At 53.5% G+C, this 25,438-nt stretch overlaps 1 protein-coding gene across 1 annotated transcript in view; it reads right to left on the bottom strand.

The window, feature by feature from the left end:
* The window catches only part of Ksr2 (kinase suppressor of ras 2), a 263,568-nt gene extending 239,255 nt beyond the window's left edge, over positions 1-24,313 (bottom strand). The window contains exons 1-3 of the mRNA XM_048785487.1: positions 24,167-24,313; positions 23,910-24,050; positions 20,755-20,905 (exon numbers count right to left, since the gene is read on the bottom strand). Of these exons, the coding sequence (XP_048641444.1) occupies positions 20,755-20,905; positions 23,910-24,050; positions 24,167-24,313 (439 nt within the window). The remainder of the gene's footprint in view (positions 1-20,754; positions 20,906-23,909; positions 24,051-24,166) is intronic.
* Positions 24,314-25,438: the final 1,125 nt, after the last annotated feature.

Below are 25,438 nucleotides of genomic sequence, written 5' to 3'. Positions count from 1 at the left end.
GGAGGAGGAGGAGGAAGAGGGGGAGGAAGAGGAGGAAAGGGGAGGAGGAGGGGGGGAGGAAGAGGAGGAGGAGGAGGGGGAGAAGGAAGAGGAGGAAAGAGAGTCTGCTTTTTCGAAAGCACCTGTTCCAGAACACTTGAGGACAGGAGGCCACATGCTCCAGCCACAGGCCACCCCCCTCTGCGGTGGCTGGACTCCCCTGGCACCTAGAAGTTGGGCCTCTGCCTGGCAGACGCATCCTGCCTCCAGAATCACCTCATCTCCACAGGGATGGGGCAGAGGCCAGGGCACTGGAGGCTGGCAGCTGAGCTCTGATGTTTACTAGTCACACACCCTTGGCAGTGGCTAAGCTCAATTTTCTCATCTGTTAAATGAGGATAATAATAGCAATCACCGTGTGAGGTCATTGTGAGGAATAAATTAGATAATCCATGTCAAGTGTCTGGCATGGAATAAATAGTCAATCAAAACTGGCTGCTATTATTATTTTTGTTGTTGTGTGTTCCTTCATTTAACACTTCTAAGGCACTTTATAAACGTCAGTACCTTGTAACCCGTTATATCCCCATACAAACCTTAAGAAGTAATGGAAGTAGGATTCTTATTTTGTACAAGAGGAGATGGAGATCCAGAGAGGTCAAGTAACTTATGCAACGTCACCCAGCCCCACCCCGCCCTCCACAGCACCCTGCTTCTTAATTATATATGTCAATATATACTCAGTGAAAACAGGCAGCTCGGTCAAGGTGAGGTGCGTGCTGATGTTATATAAAATCTGCGTCCAGCAGCTCACTTACTGCACCAAGAAGCCTTCTGGGAATGAAACTGGTTTGATTTATAAGTAGAATCCCCAGCATCCTCTGGAGAATGCAATCCTACTTAACACCTTCATCATGAAAGCATTTTACTGAGTGCTTACTAGGTAGTGGGTGTGGGCTTTATATGGTATAACTCACCGGATGCTTATGACAAATCTAAGAAGCGGGCGTTATAAGTATCCCCATTGCACAGTTGAAGAAGCACAGAACTCTCAGCCCCTGCATCACAGGAAATGTACAAACCCTGCACCTGCCCTTATGGCCAGGTTGACCTATGTTATAAGGCCAGCCAGTGTCCCAGGCCAAATGGTCCCTATCCTGCTAACCCCAGGGACTCTTGGCCTTGGCCTCAGGTCCCCAGAGGGCACCCAGGGCCCAGACCACCTGGCTGGCCCTATGGAACTTTCCCAGGCCATGTATGGAATGTTCTAGACTTCAGGCCCTCCACCCTCTGCACACCAGTGGGAAATAGCACTTCCATCAGCCTCAGAAGGAAGGGATCGACTCCAAAAAGATAAAGTAGCTCCGCAGGATCTGGGACCTCCTCACCTGGACCCACACCAGCCAGCTTCAAAGCTACCCATAAGCAGGGTGACCTTGGAGTCCCCTCCAGTCTGATGAATCTAATCACCCACACACCACCCCTGAGCTGCTGCCTGGAGCCAATCTCATAGAAGATGAAGATATGAAAGCCACCACCCCTGTCCTTAGCCCACCCCCACCATGGCCTCCCACCGTCTCGCCAACCCCATCTCCTCTTCTCATTTCCCAAACCCTCTCCCAGCTCCCTGAGCTGGTCCCACTCCATGACCACCACCTACTTCACGAGGGACTTCTTTGCATGCTTGAGAGATCTTGTTCTCTCTGCCATTTTGGTAACTTTCCATTTTTATACCCATCCCAACTGTCCTCTCCTCTGGGAAACCTTCCTTCTCTGTCTCCTTCCCTCGGCTCCCAATGCCCTTCCCCTCCCATCTTTCATGACACCAGCCACTGACACAGTCCTCTGCACCTTACTGCTTCGCATGCCTCCCTTAAAGCTGGGGACCATGCCCACTCGCCTCTACAACCATTGGACTTAACCTGGGCTTGTCCCAAACAAGAGTCCCCAAATGCGCCCGCTGTTCCCGAGCACACACCTCAGAAACAAACGGAAAACCATGGAGAGCCAAAGTCAAGGTCAAGTACAGAGGGTGGCAACATTTTCTGTAAAACGCAGGAGAGTAAATACTTGGACTCTGTAGCCAGACTGTCTCTGTTGCAACTCAACTCGGCTATGGGAGGGCTGAAGCAGGGGTGGGGATATGCAAATGAGTGGGCGTGGCTGCGCACCCATAAAACCTTATGTAAAAGAGAAAGTGGTCAGACCACACTTGGCCCAGAGGCCATAGTCTGCTGGCCCCTGAATTGGGCTGATACATTTAAAGTGGCATGAAGCAGACGGGATCAGCCTTAGCGAGTCATCCTCTGTGTCCCTGCAAAAATATCTGGCAAGGTTAGAAGAGAAAAGGATCCTTAAAAAGAAAGACAGAAAGAAAATTTAGGATACACCATCTCCTAGGAAAACCTGAAGAGTTTCCAGATGATCAAAAAGATTTTGTCACAACTCCCTCGGACCTCAAGGCCTCCAGGCAGACATGGAGAGAACAAAATTTAGGCTATAAGTTCATGACAGATTCCTCTAAGGGGACAGATGTGACTCAGCCACAACTTGAGATTACAGAGGACAGGGTACTATTTGGACATTACTGCTTTATTTTTATTATTATTATTATTACTACTAACACTGTCATTTCTATTGATAAATTCTGCCCGAACTGATGTCTTGGGAAAGAAAGAAAACAGAAGAGAAAATTAGCTCCAGGGGGAAAAAAAACAAACTCAAAGGAAATTTAATTAAATAAATAGATTTCTTGACTCTAACAGAAAAGAAATGTGACATGTCCCCAAATCCAACTTCCTCCGCGGCCCTGCCTCCTGGGGAATTGGCAGAGCCTGAGAAGTCCAGAGCAGGAGCCTGGTATCATCATCAATATGCTCTTGCCACGTTCCATCACGTCCGACAGGCAGAGCTGGCCCCTTCACCCTGCCTTACCCTTCGCCAATAAATGCATTTGAACAGGGATTTGGGACTGTTTCTTAGCTCTGTTTTTCTGTCTCCTACTCCTCAGCGGATGAGACCTTTCCAGAAGAGCCCTGCTTCCTTCTGAGCTGATCTGTGTCATTTTTTGGCAGCTGAACTTCCATCTTCATCTATAAATTGGGGGCAACAACATCAGGCACCGAGTCTCCACGGTAGACTGTTGTGGAAGGAGACCGTGAGATCAGATACGTGAAGACACAAAACGGTGACCATCCTTGCCCAAGAATGATACTGGCGAGGTACCCATTATCGACATTCCAGGCCAGGTGTGGATCTCACTGAATCCTCCGAACAACCCCAAAAGGTGTCCTGTGAATTTTCAGACCCGGCAGTGATGGTTCAGAGTAGTGAGTTAACTTGCCAAAGGCCACACAGCAAGCACCCTACACAGTACCAGGAGTACAGTAGGCAGTTAATAAGTGCTGAATTAAAGCTGAATACACACATGAATTGCACACTGAAACAAACATAGTCACCTCTAGATCGTCATAACCTCTGTAGGAAGCTGGCCTGGGTCTTTAGATAAAGATACTTGAGGGGTTTTTCTATCAGATTTGGATAGGAAACTTTTGTCTGCACGCAGAATTTTCAAGAGAGGAAACCAGAGAAATTATTTCATCAGGGAGGGTCCCCTTCTTTGCTAATAGTCGTGGACAGAGCTGGTGTTGCAGTGCTGGGGGATATCGACAAAAGTAGCCGACATGGTTGGTTGAGCACCTACTACATGCCAGGGCTGGGCCAGGTTTTATACATCACCTCCCTGCACCCCAGGCCCCCGTTAAAGACGTGCCAGACTCACAGAGTTCACGCCCAACATCACAGCCAGCCCAAGGCAGGACTGGAATCTCCATGCAGCCTGAGCTTTGGAGAACCCTAGCGGGGACAAGGCTCCCTTTTAGACTGTAGGCTTTATCCCCAATCCCCTGTGTCCCCTCACTCCTTCCTGCTCCTCACCAACCGCCTGGCCACAGCCTCATCCAGGCCCACCCACCTCTCTGAACACCATCTCTTCCTTTTTTACAAAAGACTGAGCAACCTCTGCCTTACAAAGTTGCTGCAAGGACTCCAGGGGAAGGTTGACACACCATGCATCCGGCACATTTGTGTACACGAGCCCAGGCCTCGTTTGTGTCAGGGGGCAAAAATAAGCACCTGGGCAGATCCTGGGTAGGAGTGGACTTTAGATCTTCCTTGCCCGTCACCAAGAACAGGAGAAGAGACCTTGGGACACCAAGCTTTCCTTCACAAAGAAACCTCCAAGCCCCTCCGTCCTACCTGTCCCGGCCCGAGCCTACGGTTGTAATTCCCCTTGGCTAAAGTCCCAGCATCCTGAGTTAGAACAGGCCCCACCAGGGAACAGGAAAGCGATTTGCGACTTGGCATTTGGTGGGCCATCAAACAGAACCGTCAACCCAGGAAGCCAGCGCCCAATGAAGGGACATTCTCAAAACGCCACCTCCCTGGTCTTTCCCCCAGAAAACGGTCCCCGAGCTCAGTGGGACTGTGTGAAGTCCCCCAGCCCCTGTGCGCCCCCAGTCTGCGATGACCATGCCAATAGGTCATTCCTGCTGGTTCTGTTCCTCAGGCACTTCTAGAGGATTTGAGTGGAGACCCAACTCCCAAGAAGGAGCTGGTCCCCGGAAAGAGTGTCACAGGCAGGAGGAGAGTGATAAGGTGGAAATTCATTTTAAGTATTCAAATAATCCAAGAGCTGGTGACACCGAGTTGACATGGGGACACTAGCAAGAAGAACAGTCACAAGCCACGGTTCACCCCGGAGCTTCAGCCCGGTGCCGTGGCACACGCCTGTCCTCCCAGCAGCTCAGGAGGCTGAGGCAGGAGGATCGCCAGTTCAAAGCCAGCCTCAACAATGAGGAGGCGCTGAGCAACTCAGTGGGACCCCGTCTCTAAATAAAATACAAAATAGGGCTGGGATGTGGCTCAGGGGTCCAGTGCCCCTGAGTTCAATCCCTGGTACCAAAAACCAGAACAAAAAAAAAAAGCCCCCGAGTCTCCTCTCAAGGACCGGGTGTGGCTACCAGCCTCAACTCACTGGCCGAGCAAGAACATCCAACCTGAGACCCAGGAGGGCCCAGGGCTGAGGAACCATCTTTCCTGTCCCCGGGCATAATGCAGAACAGGACCCTAGGCTCAGGCCACGGGGCCAGCCAGGCTCCAGAGGCAGAGGAGTGGGGCTGAGCCAGGACCCAGGCGTCCGGCCTGCAGCCTCAGCCCCACCCCCACCCCAGCGCCTCCTCCCCTGGGGATCAGGAGCCGTGTATCTGCAAATCTGATGGAAGTTTTAACAAGGTCCCGGGGGACAGGGGGAGAGATGGCGGTGGTGCGTCTGTGCACGTGAGCTCGTGCTGGGGGGCGGGCGGCCCACCCGGCTCCCGGCTTTCATCTGGTTCCTGTTAATTCGACTAAAGACCCCGGGGAGAAGCAGGCTGGGGCATGAGAGGCCAAACTCCAACTCAATTACAGATTTCTGAGCCTTTTGCAGAACCTCGGTCTCTGCAAAATCTCCTGGCTTTCGTCTGAACTCAGAATATGTAAACTGTCATCGTCGCTGTCATCGTGGCCATCAGAGCCGCAGCGGCTGCGTTCCAGGTGCACCTGGGAGAAGCCGAGTCGGTGGCTCTCGCCCCAGGGGACATTTGATGGTGCTGAGACGCACTTTTTGGGGGGAGTTAGAGGGTGCCCCCAGAGCTTGCACCACTGAGCTGCACCTCCGACCCTCAGGGGCGTTTCCCATTGTCACCATTAAGGGGCGAGGGATGGGTGCCACTGGCATCTGGTGGGTAGAGACCAGAGATGCTCAGCATCCTGCAGTGTGCGGCACAGCCCCCCGATAAACACCAGCCCCCCAATGTCAACAGTGCCCAGGCCGAGAGTCCCTGAGCTAGACAGGACAGCACCGGGAAAACCTCCTACCTGGGGCTGGGACGGTGACCTGTCATCGGATGGACGTAACAGACAGTGAAGAGTTGCTCCTAAGCATGGCGCCCCCACCCCCAGCTCTGGGACAGGCTTCAGAGGAAGGACCCTGCGGAAGGTGACAGTCCCTGGCCTACAAGCCTCTAGTCCACAAGCGACTCACTTGGCGGGAAGCAAACCTATGTTTCCATAAAAGACGATGAGGAACTTCTTCCTGCTTCTCAACTATGTTACAAGAAGATTGTGATGGATGGATGGATGGATGGATGGATGGATGGATGGATGGATGGATGGATATCTATGTGCCTATTCCAGAAAAACCAAAACTGGATTGAAACACTGTCCCCCACCCCATCTCAGGGGCGCAGGAGCTCCGTGGAGTTCAGGGGGTCCACTAAGGTGGCAGGCCAGGCTCTGGGTCCGCGGTCCACACCCAGGGTGGGGGCGAGCCTTCCCAGCTCTGGGTTCTCAAGATCACTCAGCCCTTGAGGATCCGTCTTCTAGAAGCAGGCAGCGGGCATGCCCAGCTCTGCAGTTACTAGGGAACGGGGAGAGAAGCCTTTGGCCAGTCTCTCTGGGTCATATGATTTGCAGGTCGCTCCAGCCAAGAGCCAGACGGAGGTCCTGCTCAGAGGGTGAAGGAGCCCCGGACAGAGGCGATTCGAGGCAAGGTTGCACGTGACCAGCTGGTTGCAAAGACCACAGGCTCACGCCCAAGCTCAGCACTGAGCCGCTAGACAAAGAAGCCAGGACCTCAGCCCCTTGCAAAACATGGCCAGTGGCTTTTTTTGCCTTTGTGCTGGGCTAAGATATTGATCTGCACTGAAGCAGGCCCTGATGCTTCTCTGTCATAGCCTTGTGCTGACACCCAGCCCGAGAGGCCCCCAAACTGCCCTAGGCACAGTCCCAAGAGAGTCTCCCAAGAGAAGGAAGCTGCAGCCTAGACTTTCCCATCTCTCTGCAGCTCCTTCCTGTCCCCACTGGCTACGATCTGAAACCTGCGCTTCCCTCGTTTGTTCGCTCCGGCTCATTTTCTCCCCTTAATTGGTTTTTCAGCGTGGCAAGGCGACCGATCCAGGCGCCTCCATGACATGAAGGTTGAAGGAAAGTGCGTGGCTGCTAGCCCCCTTCTGAGCAAACCACAGCAGGCAAGAGCCGGGAACCGGTCCGACGCCCACCCTCAGCACCTGCAGGTCAAGGTCAGCGGGGGAAAGAGACCCAGGGATCCCCCCAGCTTCTAGCCTGCCCGCCCAGCCCGTGGATGCTGCTGTACAACTGGTGCAGAACAGGTCGCACCACTAATGCGAGACGGGTTGCTTGCTCTGGCTGGGGCGCAGCCGTTCTCGACTCTGGGATTGTTTTTCTTCATTTGGGAGTTGAGGGGATTAGTCTGAGGTTCCTTCCAGTTTGCGCATTATTCTCTTCCCGGTGGCTTTATGAGCTTCTCGGAGTCAATGCAACGTCCAGCTCCGGGAAGCTGATCAGGCAGCGCCTCCTGGTGGCCAGAGGTGACACTGCACCTTCAAAAGTACCCCCGCCCCCCGCCCCCCCATGGGTAGGGAATCCAAGAAAATAAATCCAGGAAGGAAAATTCATCAGGTGACGGGCAGCCAACCGGCCGTGGGATGAGAACTCTGCCAAGCCAGAAGGCTCGGGCTTAAGGCAAAGACGCAGCCTGCCACTCCTTCTCCCCTGCACCGTGGTAATGAGGACAGGAGGCAGAGTTTGAAGACCAATCCTGGTATCCAGTCACAGAGCCTGTCTGCCTCATTTCTCCTCCCAAAACACCACACAGAGCTGGGGAGACAAAGGGGCTAAGGAAAGAAAATGATCAGATGATGAGGCGAAGCTGAGCTGTCCTGGGGGACCGGGCTGGGCGGGGGGCTGGGAGACACTGTCTCCCACCCTCCCACTTGGCTCAACGGGTTCTCTGCGTGACCTCGGGGAAGGCTGGGAGGGAGCCATCTCAAGAGGGAACCGGGGGGGGGGGGAAGCTGTGGCTGTAAGGCAGCCCCGCCTTCCTGAATCCCACTGGAATGTGGCATGCTGCAGCTCCAAGAGAACCCTGCACTCCAAGATGCAAGAGTACCCGGGCACGTCAGGCATAGCAGGAGGAGGCCCCCACCCTCAAAGAACCCCCAGTCTGGTGGGGAGCGGATAAGAAGTCAGCATGAAAGCCGCTGCACAATAGAAGCTCCTGTTTGGTATGAAACCAACATGGGTCTGAGCTCAAGTTCTGCAGTGGTCCTCGCTGTGCGACCCTGGGCAGGTTTCTTACCCTCTCTGGGTGTCCCATAGTAAGTGCTCAATAAATAACAGCTCCATATAAATGAGGCACCGCTGGTGCCAATATCGATTCACCCCATGGTAGAGTTCACCGTGGAGGCCTCCCCCAGCCTCTCCACGAGTTTACCCCCCTCCCCCCAAAGGAAGTCTTCTGGCCATCATGCCGCCGTCTCTCCTGGTTCAGAACACGTGCGCCTTTGTTTTAACCAACGCTTATTATTTCTTGTTTGGTGTTTTACAAGAGTTAGCAAAATTTTCCTCCAAAGCTCCAGAGAGTAAATATTTCCGGCTTCAGTCTCTGCCACACTACACGATTCTGATGTCAAGAAGCAAACAAATGGGTGTGGCGTTGTCCCAACACCGAGGCATGAGCAGGGGTTCTGGGTCCAAGATGGGGGGGGGGACATCGTGGAGGAAGAACGTGCCCAAGAGAAGCATCTCGGGACACAGCAATAGGAAGCAGAGGGAGCTCTGCTCACTAGGGACAAAAGATGAACCCCAAACGCCCACCCCCCAGGGACCTACCTCGGCCAGGCCACCCACTTGATCCATATCAGTGGATTAATCCACTGACGTGGTCGCACCTCTCATACTCTAATCACTTCACCTCGGAAAATTCTTGCCTTGTCTCACACCATCTCTGGGGGGTACCTCCTATCTAAACGGGAACAAGGCCCAGTGCCCTGTGATTTTTCTGGCTGTGTGGCCTTGGTGACGTGATGCGCCTCTCTGTGCCTTGAGGAATACCACGGGCCCTGCTTCCTGGGACGAGGCAGTGAACCAGCTCTCAAGAGCAGCTCGGAGTCAGGCCTGCTGCCCAGAATCCTCTTCATGGTTTAGGACTGATTTTGCTTTTGAAAGATGGCTCCCATGACCTCGGAGATAGAATTTACAAGCTGATGGGGAAGATGGGCGTCAGAGCAACTGCAAGGATCACTGCCCACAGAACCCCACGGGATTGGGGCAGGTGCCATCTGGACAGGCTTCCCGGCGGTGGTGACAGTAAAATCGTCCCATCTTGAGGCACCATTAAGAAGGGTGTAAGAATGGGGAGAGTTTCCTTCGGGCAGTCCAGGGAGCTCCTGGTATCCATTTTGGGAGGTAAAAAGAGGAGGGGGAGTCCACCAACAAATCAGTGCAATCTGCGGGGGCTTGAGCACCCAGGCCCACCAGCTCCAGCAGCAGAGAGGAACAGATCACAAGAGGTATAGACCAAGGAGGCAAACTGGGTGGGGAGAATTCTCTTCCTGCAAGCTTTCCTTGGAATGACACGGCTTCTTGGTTTTTGCCCAAGAAGACGTGATACAGAGGAGCAGAAGAGGAAGACTCAGCACCCCTAATCCAAGAACACTTTTCCCAAGACTGACAGTCTTGTATGAGAAGCACCCAAAATATTACTCGGAGAAGAAAAAAGAAGAGAGAAAAAATAAAAGCACTGTGCGGGCCAGAACTTGCAGACACGTTTGCCTGTTCCTTGGTATTTTAAAAACTTATGTCCCAAATAATTACATTTTGCCCGCCCTCCTGCCAACTTCCTCTGCTAAAGCCTGCTCAGGTCACAGAAGCCCCATCCTCGCTCAGAACCACGTGGGAAAGGGCAGACAGACTCCAGCTCGGCTCCTGCCTGCCCTCCCCGCCCCTGGTGTGGTCGTGGGGCAGACCTCAGCTCACAGCTACCGCCGGAGCTGCCCTGCTCTGCAGAGGTACAATGTTGCTCTTTGGAATTTCGATGCAGCTTTTAAAGAATTTCTGTTTGTCTCGTTCTGGAGTCTGCGGCCCGGTCCCTACCAACCCGCCAAGGGCTGCTCTTGCAAGGGGAGCAAATGACAGCCCAGGGAATGCTCCCCCTGCTCTCCTCCAGGCAGAGCCTGGGTTTAACAAGAGTTCAAACACTGCCTTTGACTCTCTGTGGCTGTGTGACCCTAGGCAAAGACTCTACCTCTCTGAGTCTCAGTTCTCTTATCCGAGTATAGAGATAATAATCACAGGGACCCCGTGAGGCTGCTGAGGGGATTGAATGAGAGGGTGCTGCATGTCGGCTCTCCAGCCCAGGACGTGGCCTGCCACAGCACAATCCGTAAGTCATTCAGTCACTCAATGATCACATCCTACACTCCAACTCGGAGCCAGGCTCTGGGAGAATTCTGGCCCAGTGGTTCTCAAAGTGTGGTCCCTGATCACCGGCAGCACCTGGGAATTTGGTACAAAAGCAGATTTCCTGGATCTGTCCTGGACTGGCTGAGGTGGGGACTCTGAGGTGGACCCCTCTGGGGGATGTGGATGCATGTCCAGGCCTGAGAACCACCATTTTCGTGGAAAGGGATAGGAGCCATAGATAGACAACACCGTTTTCCATGGGATGGGGACAGTGAAGGAGGCAGATGAGAGTAACAGCCAGCCAGGTAGGTGTCACACGCCCACAGTCCCCCCAACTCAGCAGGCTGAGGCACAGGTTTACTTGAGCCCAGGAGTTTGGGGCCAGTTTGGCCAATTCAGTGAGGCCCCTCTCTCCAGGAAAAAAAAAATTAAAAACAGAGTAACGAGAAACAAGATAGAAACTAAGATAAATGGGTAACCCTGAGACAGTGGCATCTCTGAGCTGAGACCAAATGACAAGAAGTCAGCCAGGGGAAGACTTAGAGCAGCACGTTCCAGGCAGAAAGAATGACTTGTGCAAAGGCCCTGAGGCAGGTTATAGGAGGAAGAAGAGGATCAGGGTGGCTGGGTGTAAGGAGCTAGCGAAAACATCAGGAGACAGCGACCTGGTTAGGAGGCCAGGGAAGAGACCCGGGCTTGTTCCAAGATGTAGCAGACCAAGTTTAGGTCTAACTCAGCGCTCACCTGGTTTAGAGCACACAGAACCCAGAATCCTCTGTGTTCAGCCCCTGCCGACCGCACAGCACAAGTTCAGTGTTGGTTCTGAGCCAGTTCTGCTCAGCACTTCGCAGGGGCCAGGACTGAAGAAAAGAAAGAACTCGGGCACATCAGAGACGATCGCTCGAGGGGAACCAGGTCCTCTTTGTTCTCCCTGGGGATGTCCACAGAGGCCTCCGCTGACCCCTTGGAGCAGGAGGTGAGCCAGAGAGAGGGAGGAGGCCAAGCGCCTGCTGGAGGGCAGCCGGACCTGCCTCAGGTGCTCCCCACCAAGGCCGGGAGCCGCTGGCAGCTTCAGGGGAAGAGCCTCTGCTCCGACTCAGCCTGGGGAGGTCGGGGAGAGAGAGTCTGGGCTTAAAGGAACGAGGGGACAGAGCCTGGAACGCAGTGAGCAAACAGCTGGTCAGACAGGGAGCCAAAGGGTCGACTCACCTTCCCTTCCTGGCAAAGAACTTCCCCGTGAGGACGACTCTGTGAGCGTCTCCACTTACCAGGGAAGGAACGCGGAGGCCAAAGATGCAAAGTCGGTATGACCGGGTTGGGGGGTGGGAACAAGAAGCAGCAGCCATTGCAGCCGGTTTTCTCGGGAGGCCGCTTGGGTTTGGGGCAATAGACTAGATGCCGAGGTCCTGACCCTGCTTTCCCTCCCTCGTCCTCTGTTTAGGGCCAGCTCGCCTGCCTGACACCGGCCCCTTGATGACTGACGGGGACCTGACCACAGCCCCTCTTCACGGTCCTCCTCCCACAACGTCCCTGACACCCAGGCTGGCTCCTCCACCCACACCAGGGAGGGCTGGAGCCCGACTGGGAATCTGAAACTTCCCCACGGGACCCTGAACCTCTCCAGCTCCTCCTACCATGACCCAAGGTCTCCTGAAGAACTTCCCCACAGGGTCCTGTTCCCCGGATGGACTCCTCGCTGATACAGTTGGCAGCGGAAGTGGGCCAGCACCTGCTCTGCTTGGGTGGGCAGTGCCAGCTCACACTATAATCATGAGCCACACGGAAAGGCAACGTGGGTCGCCCCAGTAGACAGCCCTGGAGTCCTCTGCCATCCATGTGGGGCGCCATCTTGGATGCTCCAGCTCACTCAGGCTCCATGTGGGGCGCCATTTTGGATGCTCCAGCTCACTCAGGCTCCCTGTGGGGCGCCATCTTGGATGTTCCAGGCTCCCTGTGGGGCGCCATCTTGGATGCTACAGCTCCCTCAGGCTCCATGTGGGGCGCCATCTTGGATGCTCCAGCTCACTCGGGCTCCGGGCCACTGCAGCCCAAGCCAACCACCCAAGGAACACAGGAGGTACCCAGCTGAGCCCAGCCATCCTGGGGAATCATGTGAGATACCAAAGCAGTTGTTGAAGCCACTAAGTTTGGAGTGGCTTGTCACACAGTCATGGGTCACCAGAATGTGCACCATGACTCGACCAACCACAGGTCTACTGTGCTTCTTAAAAGTGCTTCAGAGGCCTTCACGGCCTAGTTCTCTGCTCTGGCTGCTGTTCCTCCTGATCCTCTCTGGTCTGGACACTCAAGTCTCAGCTTCAATGTCACCTCCCCAGGTTTGGGTATCAACTTGGCTAAGCTACAGTCCCTGGTTTCTGTCAAGGACTCACCAGGCACTCCCTGCAGAGGTGTTGTGTAGGTGTGGTTAGGTCCATAATCTGCTGACTTTTAGTAAGGGTGACCATCCCCAGTGACCCATGGAAGGACTGAGGCTTTCCTGAAGACATGGGAGTGTCACTCAAGGATGGCAACTTCAACTCAGGCCCTAGAATTCCAGCCGGGCCCGACAGCCCACCCCGGATTCGGATCTACCCAGTTGTCCCCCAGCCCACCCCCCTGGTGGGAGCCAGAGCCGTGCAATGAATTTCTTGACATATTTATTTATCCTGCCGGCCCTAGCGTTCTCTGGTTGAACCCTCACTGACCACTCCGGCCACCCTCATTGGGAGTCCCTTTCATTCTCCGCATAAGACTCACTGCCCTTTGGTATTTTTCTTATCTATGATTTCTCCCCATCCACGGAAGAGCTGACTGCCCAGGAGAACTCTCTGGGATGACAGGAATGTTCTAGAACTGTGCTGCGCCCACCGGGGCGATTCGGGGTGGGGGGCGGGGCCTGGGTGCTGCGTTGCTCGAGAAGTGGCCTCAGTGAATGCAGAAGGGGATTTTTCATTTTATTCGATTTTAATGGACGTTAAGTTGAACTCGCCCCATGGACACAGCCGCTGCCCCCCTGGACAGCTGAGGGCTAGAACACAGGTCAGTGGGAGCAGTTCCCCATCACTGAGTCCCCAGTCCCCGAGGGCCACCAAACCAGCCAAGGTTTGTTTAGAAGGTGGATGAGGAGCCCTTGGCCCCCAAGCCCCTTAGGTGACGTGTTTCTGTCACTCATTGGCAAGCAAAAGTCCTAACATGGCGCAGGGGACGCTCCAGAAGCCACCGGATGGGACAGGCTGAGGTGAAGCGGGGCAAGGACAGACGTCACGCCAGAACACACAGGCCCCGTGTGGGTTTGGGAGGGGCGGCTCCTCCCCGCCCCCGCCCAGCGTCCCCAAGTTAGAAGGACGGGAACAATAGGGCAATCAGGACGGCTCCTAGTCTTTGTTCCAGTCAAAGGAAGACTTTGTCACGGAAGGCGGCTCTGGGGGGCTTCATTCAAAGCCCAAACTGGGAAGAAGCCAGGGAGCAGGGAAGGCGTCCTATTTTGGGGCCACTCTGCCTCCTGTTTCCGTCCTGGCTCCCAGTTCCCTCCTGGGGGCTCAGGGGCAGCAGCCGAGCCCTGGGGAGGCTGCGGGGCGCACCCTGGCCTCTGGCCTCTCCCTGCCCAGGGCCACCCTTCTACCCTGGCCACAGGGGTAGAGGAATCTGCTAGGGTTTGTTTCTGGAATGTTCCCCAAAGGCTCCCGTGTTGAAGGGTTGGTCCCCAGTGCAGGGATTGGGGAGTAACTAGATCAGGAGGGCTCTGGCCTCATCGATGGATTCATGTCACCTGAAGCATGCTGGGGAAGGGTGTCTCTTGTCCCTGGCCCCTTGTCCCCTCCCTCCCTCCCCCCTCCTGGCACCATTCACACAGGCCCACAGCAACGGAGCCAGCCAACCCTGGGCTGCCACCTCTGAGCCACAAGCCAAAATGGATCTTTCCTCCTTCAAGTGTTTTTTGTCAGGTACTTTGTCACAGCAATGGAGGCGACACACATGTGGGATCCTGTAGTGTCGGCTCCATGCCTGGCCCACGGTGGGAGCTGGCCCTGCCCACCTCTCTGACTCAGACTTCCTCTGCGGTCCCCATCATGTCGCGACTCTGGTCTCTTGTGTGTCTGGGGCCACCCCTCTCTCTCCTGCCACATGCACCACTTGCCTGACCCCTCACCCCCGTCCCTGGGAGACCGTCTCTTCCTCCTGGTCTCAGCTCAGCCCTGAAAGCCCCTCCCCTGAGCCCCGCTAAGTGCCGGACACGCAGATGGACGGTGGCGGGGAGGGCAGGCAAGAGCGGCCGTGAGCTCCACTGTGGGTTTGTCCTTGGGACGCTGAAGACGTAAATGACCACAAATCATCAGGCCAAAAAGACGAGTGCAGGGAAATGAGGGAGAAGCCACCAGCAGCAGCGCCTCACAGCTGAGCCACCCCCGGTCACTGTGCCCTGAGAAGCCGGCGGGAGCTGGGAGAGGAAGGCCCAGCGAGGGCCCTGCCGGGCTCAGACCCCGGGTGTCCATGCATGGCCAGAGCATGCTCTTGTGGCAGCCAGATCGATGTCCCCCTAGGATCTGGGCTCTGCAGGGGCCACAGGGGAAAGTGGGGCAGGGGTCATAGAAAAGTTGCCTGGGGCTCCTTCCTGATGGATTGAGGGGTTGAATGGCCACCTCCGGGGGACAGTCTGGCCGGACAGAGGGGAAAGGGGGAGAAATCGCCAAGAGCCGGGTGAGGAGGCCAAAGCATAGTCCCTGCCATGTCCAGAGGGTGCTGTCTCCCCAGGATCTCAGTGGAAAACGGGCCCAAGGTGACTGTGCTGGGGGGTGGGGCCCTGGGGAGGGGACTAGGTCAGGAGGGAATTAAATGCCCTGACCAAAGAGGCCCCAGAGAGCCACTGTCCCCCTCTACCTAACGACGGATAGGAGGTGCCAGCTACGAGGAGGGGGGTCACCAGACACCAAATCTGCCCGCACCTTGACCTCGGATGTCCAAGCACCAGTTTAAGGTCCTTTGTTAGGAGCAGCCTGAACGGATTGATCCAGAAGAACTCTTGGAGAACAAGAGAGAAGAGGATGGGAGGAGATGAGTAGGGAAAGGCTAGAGGACCCTGTGACAACGATGACAGTTGGGTAATGGTGTGATGATGGAATGACGGTGACGGTAAGTGGTAAGGATGATAGTGAGATGATGAGTGATGGCTGTAAGATGTGGTGGTCATGGTGATGGTGGTGAGGATGGTAGTGGTGATAGCAATGATGGTGATGTTGATCATGGTGTTGATCATGGTCATGGTCATGGTCAAGATGGTGGTGATGGTGACGGTGGTGGTGACTGTGGTGGTGGTGATTACGGTGATATGGCGAATGGTGGTTGGAGAATTGTGGTGGTCATAGTGATAGTGGTGTTGGTGATGTTGATGATGGTGAAGATGGTGAGGGCGCTGATGGTGATGGTGGTGATGATGGTGAATGGTGATTGTAGGAGTGTGCTGGTCATGGTAATGGTAGTGATCACGGTGATGGTGTGGTGATGGTCATGGTCACAATGGTGATAATGGTGATGGTGAACAATGGTAGTGTTGATGCTGGTGATGTTGATAATGGTGAAGATGGTAGTGATGGTGATGGTGATATGGTGAATGGTGGTTAGGGATTGTGGTGGTGATGGTGATAATGATGATAATGGCGGTGATGGTGGTGATGATGGTGAATGGTGGTTATAGGAATATGGAGGTCATGGTGATGGTGGTGATGATGATGGTGGTGGGGGTGGTGGTGCTGGTGGTGGTGATGGTCACAATCATGAGAATAACAATAAGAACTATCATGTACTAATTCAGCCAAGACCCTTTGATTTTCCTGCACCCTCTCATGCAATCAAAGACGCAGAAGAGATCGTCACCCCCGGCCCACTGCTTAGGAGACTAAGCACCGTCATAGAATTGTGAAATGGCCAAATCACACAGCTAATAGGCAGCAGAGCCAGAATCTGAACCCAAGTTTGTCAGACCCCAAGTTCTGAGCTGTTAGCAGATGACGAAGGACCAGGAAGGAGAAAGCAGCTGGGCGCGGTGGCCTGTGCCTGTCGTCCCAGTGGCTCGGGAGGCTGAGGCAGGAGGATCACGAGTTCAAAGCCAGCCTCAGCAACTTAGTGAGGCCCTAAACAACTCAGTGAGACCCTGTCTCTAAATAAAACACAAAATAGAGCTGGGGATGGGGCTCAGTGGTCGAGTGCCCCTGAGTTCAATCCCCAGAATCAAAAAAATTAAAAAAACAAAAATAAAAGGAGAAAGCAGTGAAGCGGGTGGTCTTGGTTCCGACCCTGTTCAAGGTGGCAATTGCCCCCCCCTGCCCAGAAAGCAACGGTGGACCCCTTCACCTGCTCATTCGAACACACTGCCTCAGGTGTAGACAGATCCTGGTAATCATCTACCAGTTGTCCCCTCCCCTCAGGGACACAAGCACCCTAGGAACACATCTGTACACGCATGTGCAGAGCTTAGCATGTGCCTCATGAGAAGCCTTCTGCACACTGAGTTATGGACGTTTCTGGTTTCAGGACACCAGGGTGTGATGAGGAAAGGATCGGATGCCCTGACAGGTCCCCTGAGCTTGCCAAGTGACTATTCTTTGGTGTCATTTTGGCAAGGCTGGTCTAACAAACCAGGAGAAGGAACAAAAAGGTAAGACTCCTTACCTTTGGGGCTCCTTGGCACTGGGAAATAAGGTTCCCCAGAACCCAAGGACAAACTCAAGATTACTGACATCTCTAGTCTCTAACAGGAGAGAGAGAGAGAGAGACAGACAGACGGACAGACAGACTGACTACCCACACTTGGCCCAGTGCAGGCAGCCTGGCCTCCCTTAAGTGACCCTTTGGTCACTTAACAGACATGCACAGAGCGCTGGGATGCACCCCCATGTGCCAGAGTTTAAGACCTCTGACCCCATCGCCCCAGCTCCGGGTGGACAGCAGGCATCCAAGAGTAGTAGCACATGACCTTCAGGTCATAAGCTGGTGGGAAAGATCCTAGTTTAAGACAACATTTTTAGTTAGGGCAGAGGACAGGAAATGGATGGAACCGTCCAGTTCCTGAGAAGGTTGGAAGCTTCAAGGAACTGAGTATAATAAGGGAGGGAAGAAGAGATGGATCCTTCCAGGGTGGCCCGCTGCTGCCCTCTGGTGGAGACTCATGGCAAGGGCATCCTGCTGCTGTCTGGCACTTGAAACTCCAGGTGGGAGAGGTAAGGTGAGTGAGGGGGGTGCAACAGGGGGTGCACTTGTGTCCCCGAGGGGAGGGGACAACAGGGGTGTTGGAAGGCAGGTCACAGGCAGGTGAGGAACTAGACAAGGAAACAGCCACAAGTATGGTCAGTTGGTGCTGGGAGCATTCATTCAGGAAGGAAGGAACAGAGGCCTTGGGGCAGATGTGTGCCCAGTATGTTGAGGGGGACCAAGGAGGCCCGGGCAGCTGGAATGATATACACAGGCTGAGGCCAGCAGGGGCTGAGGCTGCAGAGGTGACCAGGGGCTCAGTGGTGCAGACCTTGTGGGTCCCTGGATGTATGTAGCCTGGGGCATAATGGTCCCCTCGTGTGAAGGTCCAGGAAGGGCCCTGTGGGGGATCTGGGGCTGGGCCTGAGGATGAGCAGGACACAGATGAGGATAAGGACCAAAATATTTACTGAGCACCCCCTGTACGCTAGACACGGACCTCTCACCCTGAGAGCAAAAGTGCCGGCAGCAAACAGGTAAAGGAGCCGCCCTCCAGCAGAGCCCTCCGGCAGCTGACAGACGGAGCCCTGAAGAACAAAGCCACTCCTCAAAAAGGTCGAAATCAAAATGTGCCTAAGTGGCACTGCTACCGAGAGCAAGAGCAGAGGTGACATTTGACAAGGAGACTCAGAGCCCAGGGACAGTCCTTTCCCATCCAGTCTGAGTGAGGCTGGCCTCAGCCCTAAGTGCCACAAGAATTGGGGAGAACAGGGTCAGTGCTTTTGAGGACCCAGGTCCTGGCTCCAAGGCTGGCCTCTAAGCAGGGCTTGGCACACTGACCCTTCACTGCCTCAGAGGGGCAGGAGGGGGCCGAGGCGGAGGCAGCAGGATCAGTTAGATCAGTGTCTCTTCAAACCATGTGAAATCAGAGTGGCAGCTCATGGCAAAGGATAGGCAATAAAATTTGACAAAGGATATGCAATGAAAGGAAAGAATCTAAAACATCCCATATGCAAGTCAGGGCAGGCATTGCATCTGGAAACACACCCAGTGGAGTACAGGTACATACATGTGGAGGATGGGGCTGGAATATAGATCTTTACACACACACACACACACACACATATATATATATAGGCTGCACAGCTTGATCCAAAAAGGGTGCAAAGAAGTTGATGAGAGGGCGTCCCAAGGTCTCATCCTGCCTAGATGTCACTGAAGATGAGTGTTCTTTCCTCCGAGAGCTGGCAAAAGCCTGTCTCTGGCAGAACAGGAACCCAGCTCTGCTTTTAGGGACTTTGCCAAACTCCACAGCATGACTCTGGTGAGAATCTCAAACTCGGAAAAAGCAATGAAGAAGCTAATAACCTTCGATGCTCGCGGTCGTGCGTTCCGGGAGGCGGGGGGCAGGGAAGAGGGACTCGCATCCAGAAGCACGAATGTTCTGGAAAGCAAGATGGCAACCGTAGCCGGAAGCTTAAAATACATACATCTTTGCTGCAAGACCTCACTCCTCTGAACTCACTCTCCAAAAACCAGCCAGAGCTATGCTGCAGATGGCGCCGCTGAGGATAGGGAAAATGTGCATGCGACCTACATTTCCCAAGACACTTCCTGGTCGAATTCGGGGTGCTAGTGTTCAGGCAAAGTGGGAGGAAATGCATTTACCGACAAAGGAAGATGACTGTGATGTAACATTGAAGGTCCCTGCGGTTTCTTAGAAGAGAGGGAACTACCTGAGGCTTCTCGGCTTCTCGCCACAGGTGGAGGCGGGAGTCACCTTGGAGCAGGTGCACGGAGAGGCGCCTCTTCACCATGCTGATGGTCAACAGCATGGGGCCAGAGGTACCTAACAACAGGACCAGATGGAGAGTCGGCGGGGGGGACCTCTGCCTTCCAGGGGACATCTGGAAAGAGCTGGAGACATTGCTACTTGTCATGACGGGAGTCCAAGGGGGACATTACTGGTATGTGCTGGGAAGAGATCAGGGATGCTGCTGACTAGCATCCTCCATCCCACAGCACAGCTCTCAACCGATGGGTTGGATGCTCACCATAGCCTGGATCAGGACCTGCTGGCAAGACAGACAGCTAAAGGGCGTGTGCAGGGCATCTGGGCCCAGGACCTGTTTCCTTTTGCTCTGTTTGGTTGAGTTCTGGATCCCGCCCCATTTCCGGTACATAAGAGTCCCTCAGTAAACACCGGCAGGTTGCATGTTGAATCCCACAAGAGCGTCTGTGACCAAGTGGCCATCAGATGCAGCAGGACTGGTGTTCAACAGTGACACCTTGTGGTGAGAACCAGAACGACAGCACTGGAGGCCAATAATCCTTTTCTCTGCCTGGTATTTGCAGACCTGACCCCTGGGAACTAAAGAGCCCCAGATAGGAGAGAAAACAATAAGACACTGATAATTGATGTTATGTTAATAAAGACAAACAGGTGTCCGGCCAATTAACTGGAAAGATCCAGGAGAGATGACCATGTATTTGGACCCTAAACTGCTAAGACAAGTCACAGAAGTTATCTTATAGGTTAAAAGAAATATATATATATATATATATATATATATATATATATATACACATACACATATATATAATACATATATATATATATATAATTTCAAAATACTATGTATAAATAATCTCAATCCTAATGTTTAGAGAAAGTATATACACATAGCCATTTGTTAGGAAGAATTATACCAAAAAAAATCACACCAAAATGATGTCAGGTCCCTACAGGATGGGACCCCAGGTGTTACATTCTGGTTTATGTTACAATGAATACACGGCATATATGTAAGAAAATAAGAAGCTAGACAGGGCTGGGATGGTGGCTCAGTGGGATAGCACTCGCCTAGCATGTCTGAGGCTCTGGGTTCAATTCTCAGCAGCACATAAAAATAAATGAATAAAATAAAGGTCCATCAACAACTAAAAATATATACATATTTAAAAAAAAAAAAAAGAAGCAGCAGCAGCAGCAGCAGCTAGACAATGACCCAAAATACAGTGGCACTTAAGAATATCCAAGATAAAAAGACCCTGGTCTCCTATGCCTAGTAGGTATTTCCAGAACCAGACGCCTTATAACCCCAGCAGGCTCAAGTTCAAACTCAAGAACCGCTGGTCCACTTCTCCCAGCCTCCAAATCTCTGCTGGCTCCAGGGTGGACAGTCTGGTCGCGGCCTGCGCAGGGATCTGGAGGGAGGGATGGAGCAGCCGCCCTGGGAGCCGCCCCACACCCCCCCTGCGCGGTGTGCACCCGCCTGCGCCGCTCACCTGACGTGTGCACGTTCCTGAGGCAGGAGAGCGAGGCGTTGAGGCGGGCGCACTCCTCCCGGTTGGCTCCATACTTCTCCACCGTCTCACACACCTGCTCCTCCGTCATCTCCAGGAGGTCCTCCAGGCTCAGCTGACCCGGGGAGATTTCCTAGGGGCGAGGACAGACAACCGTCAGCTGGGTCTCAAGCGCCTTGAGACTCAGCAGCGCACCCAGGGCCTCCACGCTGCCCCCTAGGGGTGCCTGGTGCAAATGCTTCGCTGAGATCTGGGAATCCGGGGTCAGAGGGACCTGGGTTTGAATCTCGGGTTTGCCACTCATTACTGAGATAACCTCAGACAAGTTCCTCAACCTCTCTGGGCCTCACTTTTATCACCTATAAAATGGGATCCCAAGTGCACACACTGGGTAAGCTCCCTCTCTGCTTCATATACCGTCAGCATCGCACAGGAGCAATGGTTGATTATGTCTTCTGAACTCTCATGAAGCAAGGTCCCATTTTGTTCCTCTGTCCATGTCCCTCGTTGCCTCCTGCTGGACTTGGACTGCAGGAACTCCACCAAATCCCACGAGAACTCAGAACAAGCCCCCGCCGAGCTGCCCCCTACTCTCACCATCCTCTCCACCCCAGCCACAGGTCTTGGGGAGAAAAGAGGCTAGAAGTCCGTGGACAGCCCAGGGCTGGTGTTTGAGCACCATGGAGCAGGGCTTTGCATCCCGTGGCCCAGTGGTAAGGCTGAGGAATTGTGGGGTGCAGGAAGGGGAACCTCTGAACATATGGGTTGGCCACAGAAATGTGATGGGAGGCGTCCCCTCTGCAATCAGCAACCCCCCCCCCAAACCCTGTACAAATACATCTCAAAATTGTCAAACCTCTGCATCTACACATCTCTGAGTATGTGCATGTGCATGTGCATGTGCCTTCATTTATAGCATTTAATGGTAGCCAATGGCTTTACACATTATTATTTAAATAAGATCTTTAAGTCTGTGGATGCCAGGGCAATATTGAAGACTCTTTCTGCCCTCTTGTGGCCACACCTGTGTATTACAGCAAAATACAAATTTTTCACATGAAACTGGGGAATTGCAAGATCCGCCCCCACCACCACCCCTCACCTCTACTCCACCTCCCAAAAAAAAACTGCAGAGCAAAAGCCAAAGACCAAGCCATGCCTTTCCGGCCACTGTGGTGGACTAGGGGACACAGAAAGAACAATAACTTGGAAGCTTTCTCAAATAGAGGCACATTGCAGGTAAGCCCGACTTCAACACAGGGGAGGACCTGGGGTCTACAGGCACGGGATGGATCACAGCAGAGAAGATGACCCACAACACAAAATGAGTCCTCCTCTCCACCACGGGGCTCACTTGTGCACTTTAACCCCACGATTTAAAAATATATGTATATTCAATATGCACTGAAATTTAGAATCACAAAAAAAAAAGAAAAAGCATAAAATATTTTTTCTGACACTTAACAGGAAGAAAGTCTTAAGGAACCTGGGCCAAGAGAGTTTGAGGAGGATCATGATGATAATAATAATAGCAGCTGGGAGGGTGGAGTACCGTTTGAGGTACTTTGCATGGATTTCTTTTCATGTCACAAATATGGGTCTCTTATAATCACCATTTACAGACTGGGCTGCTAAAACGCAGAGAAGTTAGACCACTTGCCCAAGGTCACACAGCGAGTGAGAGGTGGATTCAAGAGTTGAACTGGGGTCATCTAACTACAATGCTTTCTCCTAAGGCCCATCTTGCACCTGAAGGGGACCTCTGGTGGACACACGCATGAACTGCAGGCAGAGAGCCGAACTTCAGCTCCCCCCCAGCCCCTGCCTGGGACCCTGGACTGGGCTGATCAGGGCCAAGGCGGAAATGAGTTAGGTAAATGGCCAGGAGCAAAACCCGGAGCTGGAGTGAGCCTCAGGGACCCAGGGGGTCGGAGATCAAGGGAGCACCAATTATATCAGACAAACAAAAAGTGCCTGCCCATCTGGCTGGAGGGTCATTGGGCAAGACCGGGTGGGGAAGGGGTGAGGAATTCGGGGTGCTACATGGAACTGCTAGCCGAAGGGGACAAGGTCTAAAACAAAGCTCCCTCCAGCAGGAAGTGAGGAGATCCTGGAGATGGGCCCATGGCAGGGGGATGCCCTCTGCTGCTCAGCTCAGGGAGGCTACAGCAGAAAGCATAGTGGGTCCCCACTAAGATACCGCAACCATCTGAGCTTGATTCTCCTGCCAGCCCCGCCCACTCGCTGGCTGGACACCTCACCTCACCTCTGAGCCTCAGTTTCTCACTCTGTACAATGGGGACAATGTCCATACCTACTCCAAAGGTCACTGAGAGGAGTCTGAATAGTCTCAACAGATGAGATTCTTCCTGCAAAGCCCTTAGGATGATCCTGGCACTGAAGATTCAGGGGCGTGAGCTGGTTTATTAGGAATGACCCGTCCCTGGAAAGAACAGGCTCTGGGATCCCAGAAGGTAAAGAACCCTCTCTGTTCTTGAGAGCTTAAGGAAGCCCAGCCTTGACGGTGGACACAGAGCATCAAGTGCTGGCTTGGTTTTGCCATTGGAAACTCCCATATCCAAAGTTTTCAATAACAATAACCAAAAGCTAAAATTGACTGGGTGCATTCAGGTGCCAGGCCGTGAGCGGAATACTCTACCCAGGTCACCTCCCTTCATCATGCCAGATACTTAAGAAGGGGCGATGGTGACCCCCATTTAACAGACGGGGAGACAAATGCTCTATGAGTGGGCTATCCGATATGGCAGCCCCTGGCCACACGAAGATGAAGCCCAGCAAAACTTCAGTTCCTCGGTCACATGCGTTGACCACCACTCAGGGCCCAGTAGGCGCAGTGGCTGGTGGCCGTGGCCTCAGACAGCACCGAGCAAACTGTCTCCATCACAGCAGCAAATTCCATGGGACAGGGCTGGGCTCCAGGTCATGGGACTTGGCTGAAGTGACTCTGTAGTAAGTGGCATCCTGCTCAGACAGGAGAGACCGGGCGCCTTCCTCCGGTGCACATTTATTGAGGGCCCACTACCTACTAGGGACGGTGCTAAAGCTCTGCCACCCAAGGAGCAGCAGAAGGATGGCTCTGGGCAGTCGGGGCAGGGACCCAGGGCTGCCCCCGTCACCTCCAGGACTTCCTCGCGCACGTCGACGATCCGGAACCAGTGCCGGAGCCGGGGGAAGCCGTCCAGCTCCGCGCTGCGCTCCTGCAGAGCCACCTTCTTCTTACAGGACAGCTGCCGGCTGAAGTACTTCACCAGCTTGCTCTGCAGAGACACAGGAGGACAAGGACAGGTCTCAGAGGCACCGTAGGAGGAGCAGAGGGGGGAACTCCCCCACCCAAACCTGTCAATCTACAATTCAGGGACTTCGGCCCAGCTACCATGAGATCCAGTTCTCCACCTGCTACCAAGTGGAGAGAGTGTTTGAGTGTGTGTCCCAACGTCCCATAGGCCAGAAGTTTGGTCCCCAGTGTCATGATGCTGAGAGGTGCTGGCTCTTTAAGAGGTGGGACCTGGTACAAGGTCATGAGGTCGTGAGACCATCACCTTCAGAAGGGATTCATGTCTACAGAGGACCAAGTTAGCTCTCTCAAGAGTGGGTTGTTACAAAGCTAGGCCACCTCATATGTTTGGTCCCTTCTGCACGTGGCTGGTTCCCTTTCCACTTTGCCATGTGATGCGGGAGCCAGCATGATGCCGTTTGGACCCTCTGGCCACCACAGTCATGAGCCAAATAAACTTCTTTTCTTTATAAAGTATCCAGCCTCTGGTATTTTATTATAGCAACACACAAAGTACCAAGATAGCACCCATCCCCCCACCATGTGGGTGATGATGGGCAAAGAGGAAGACTCTTTTTTTGCGGGGGGGGGGGGTCGGGGGGGATGGGCACTGGCATGGCCTTTGGTTGGAGGCCTTTCAGCTGTATCCACTCCCATTTCAATGGCACATGGCCTTTGACCCCACACACCCACTTCTAGAAACTCATTCTGCAGACATCCACCCTGCACAAAATAGGTGTGTCCGTGAAAAAAAAAAAAAAACTGGTTTTTTACAGTTCTGCTTGCAAAGGCAAAAGGCCGCAGACACTCTGAGGATTCATCCGGAGGAAACTCATCAGATGCTACCACCACCCCAAAGAACTCTATGCAGCTATAAAATAGGTTTCCAAGGTACACTGATAAATAAAAATAAATCCGTGGAAAGTGTGTCTACAATGTATCTTTGCACATGCAGCGTCTGTCTCTGGGAGGATTCCTGCTCCTCCAGGAAGTGGGAGGGAGGGTGGGAATAGAGATGGGAGAATTTTGTGGGTGTGCCCTCCTAAGTCATTCCCGAGTACTCACAAGTTAACAACTGCTTTTAAAATGAGCTGGGCCTGAACCCACGTCTCTGGCAGAGTGCCCAGACATGCCAAAGGAAAACTTTCCACGGCTAGTTTTATAAAAACCAACACGAACAAGAGAAAGGCAATACACATGGGCCCAAGCAGAGGAAAAAAAATGTGGAAGAATAAACTCCAAGCTTCTGAATTAGGATGGGGAGACTCTTATAATGGGGGGAGCAGAAAACGGTCACGTGTTTCTTCTAGTTTGGGGGGGGGGGTCCTAGGGATTGAACCCAGGGGCACTTGACCCCTGAGGCAGGCTCTC

The sequence above is a fragment of the Marmota marmota genome, unplaced genomic scaffold (genome assembly GCF_001458135.2).
Source record: "Marmota marmota marmota unplaced genomic scaffold, marMar, whole genome shotgun sequence".
Lineage (NCBI taxonomy): Eukaryota > Metazoa > Chordata > Mammalia > Rodentia > Sciuridae > Marmota > Marmota marmota.
This window is presented reverse-complemented; position numbering and strand designations above follow the sequence as displayed.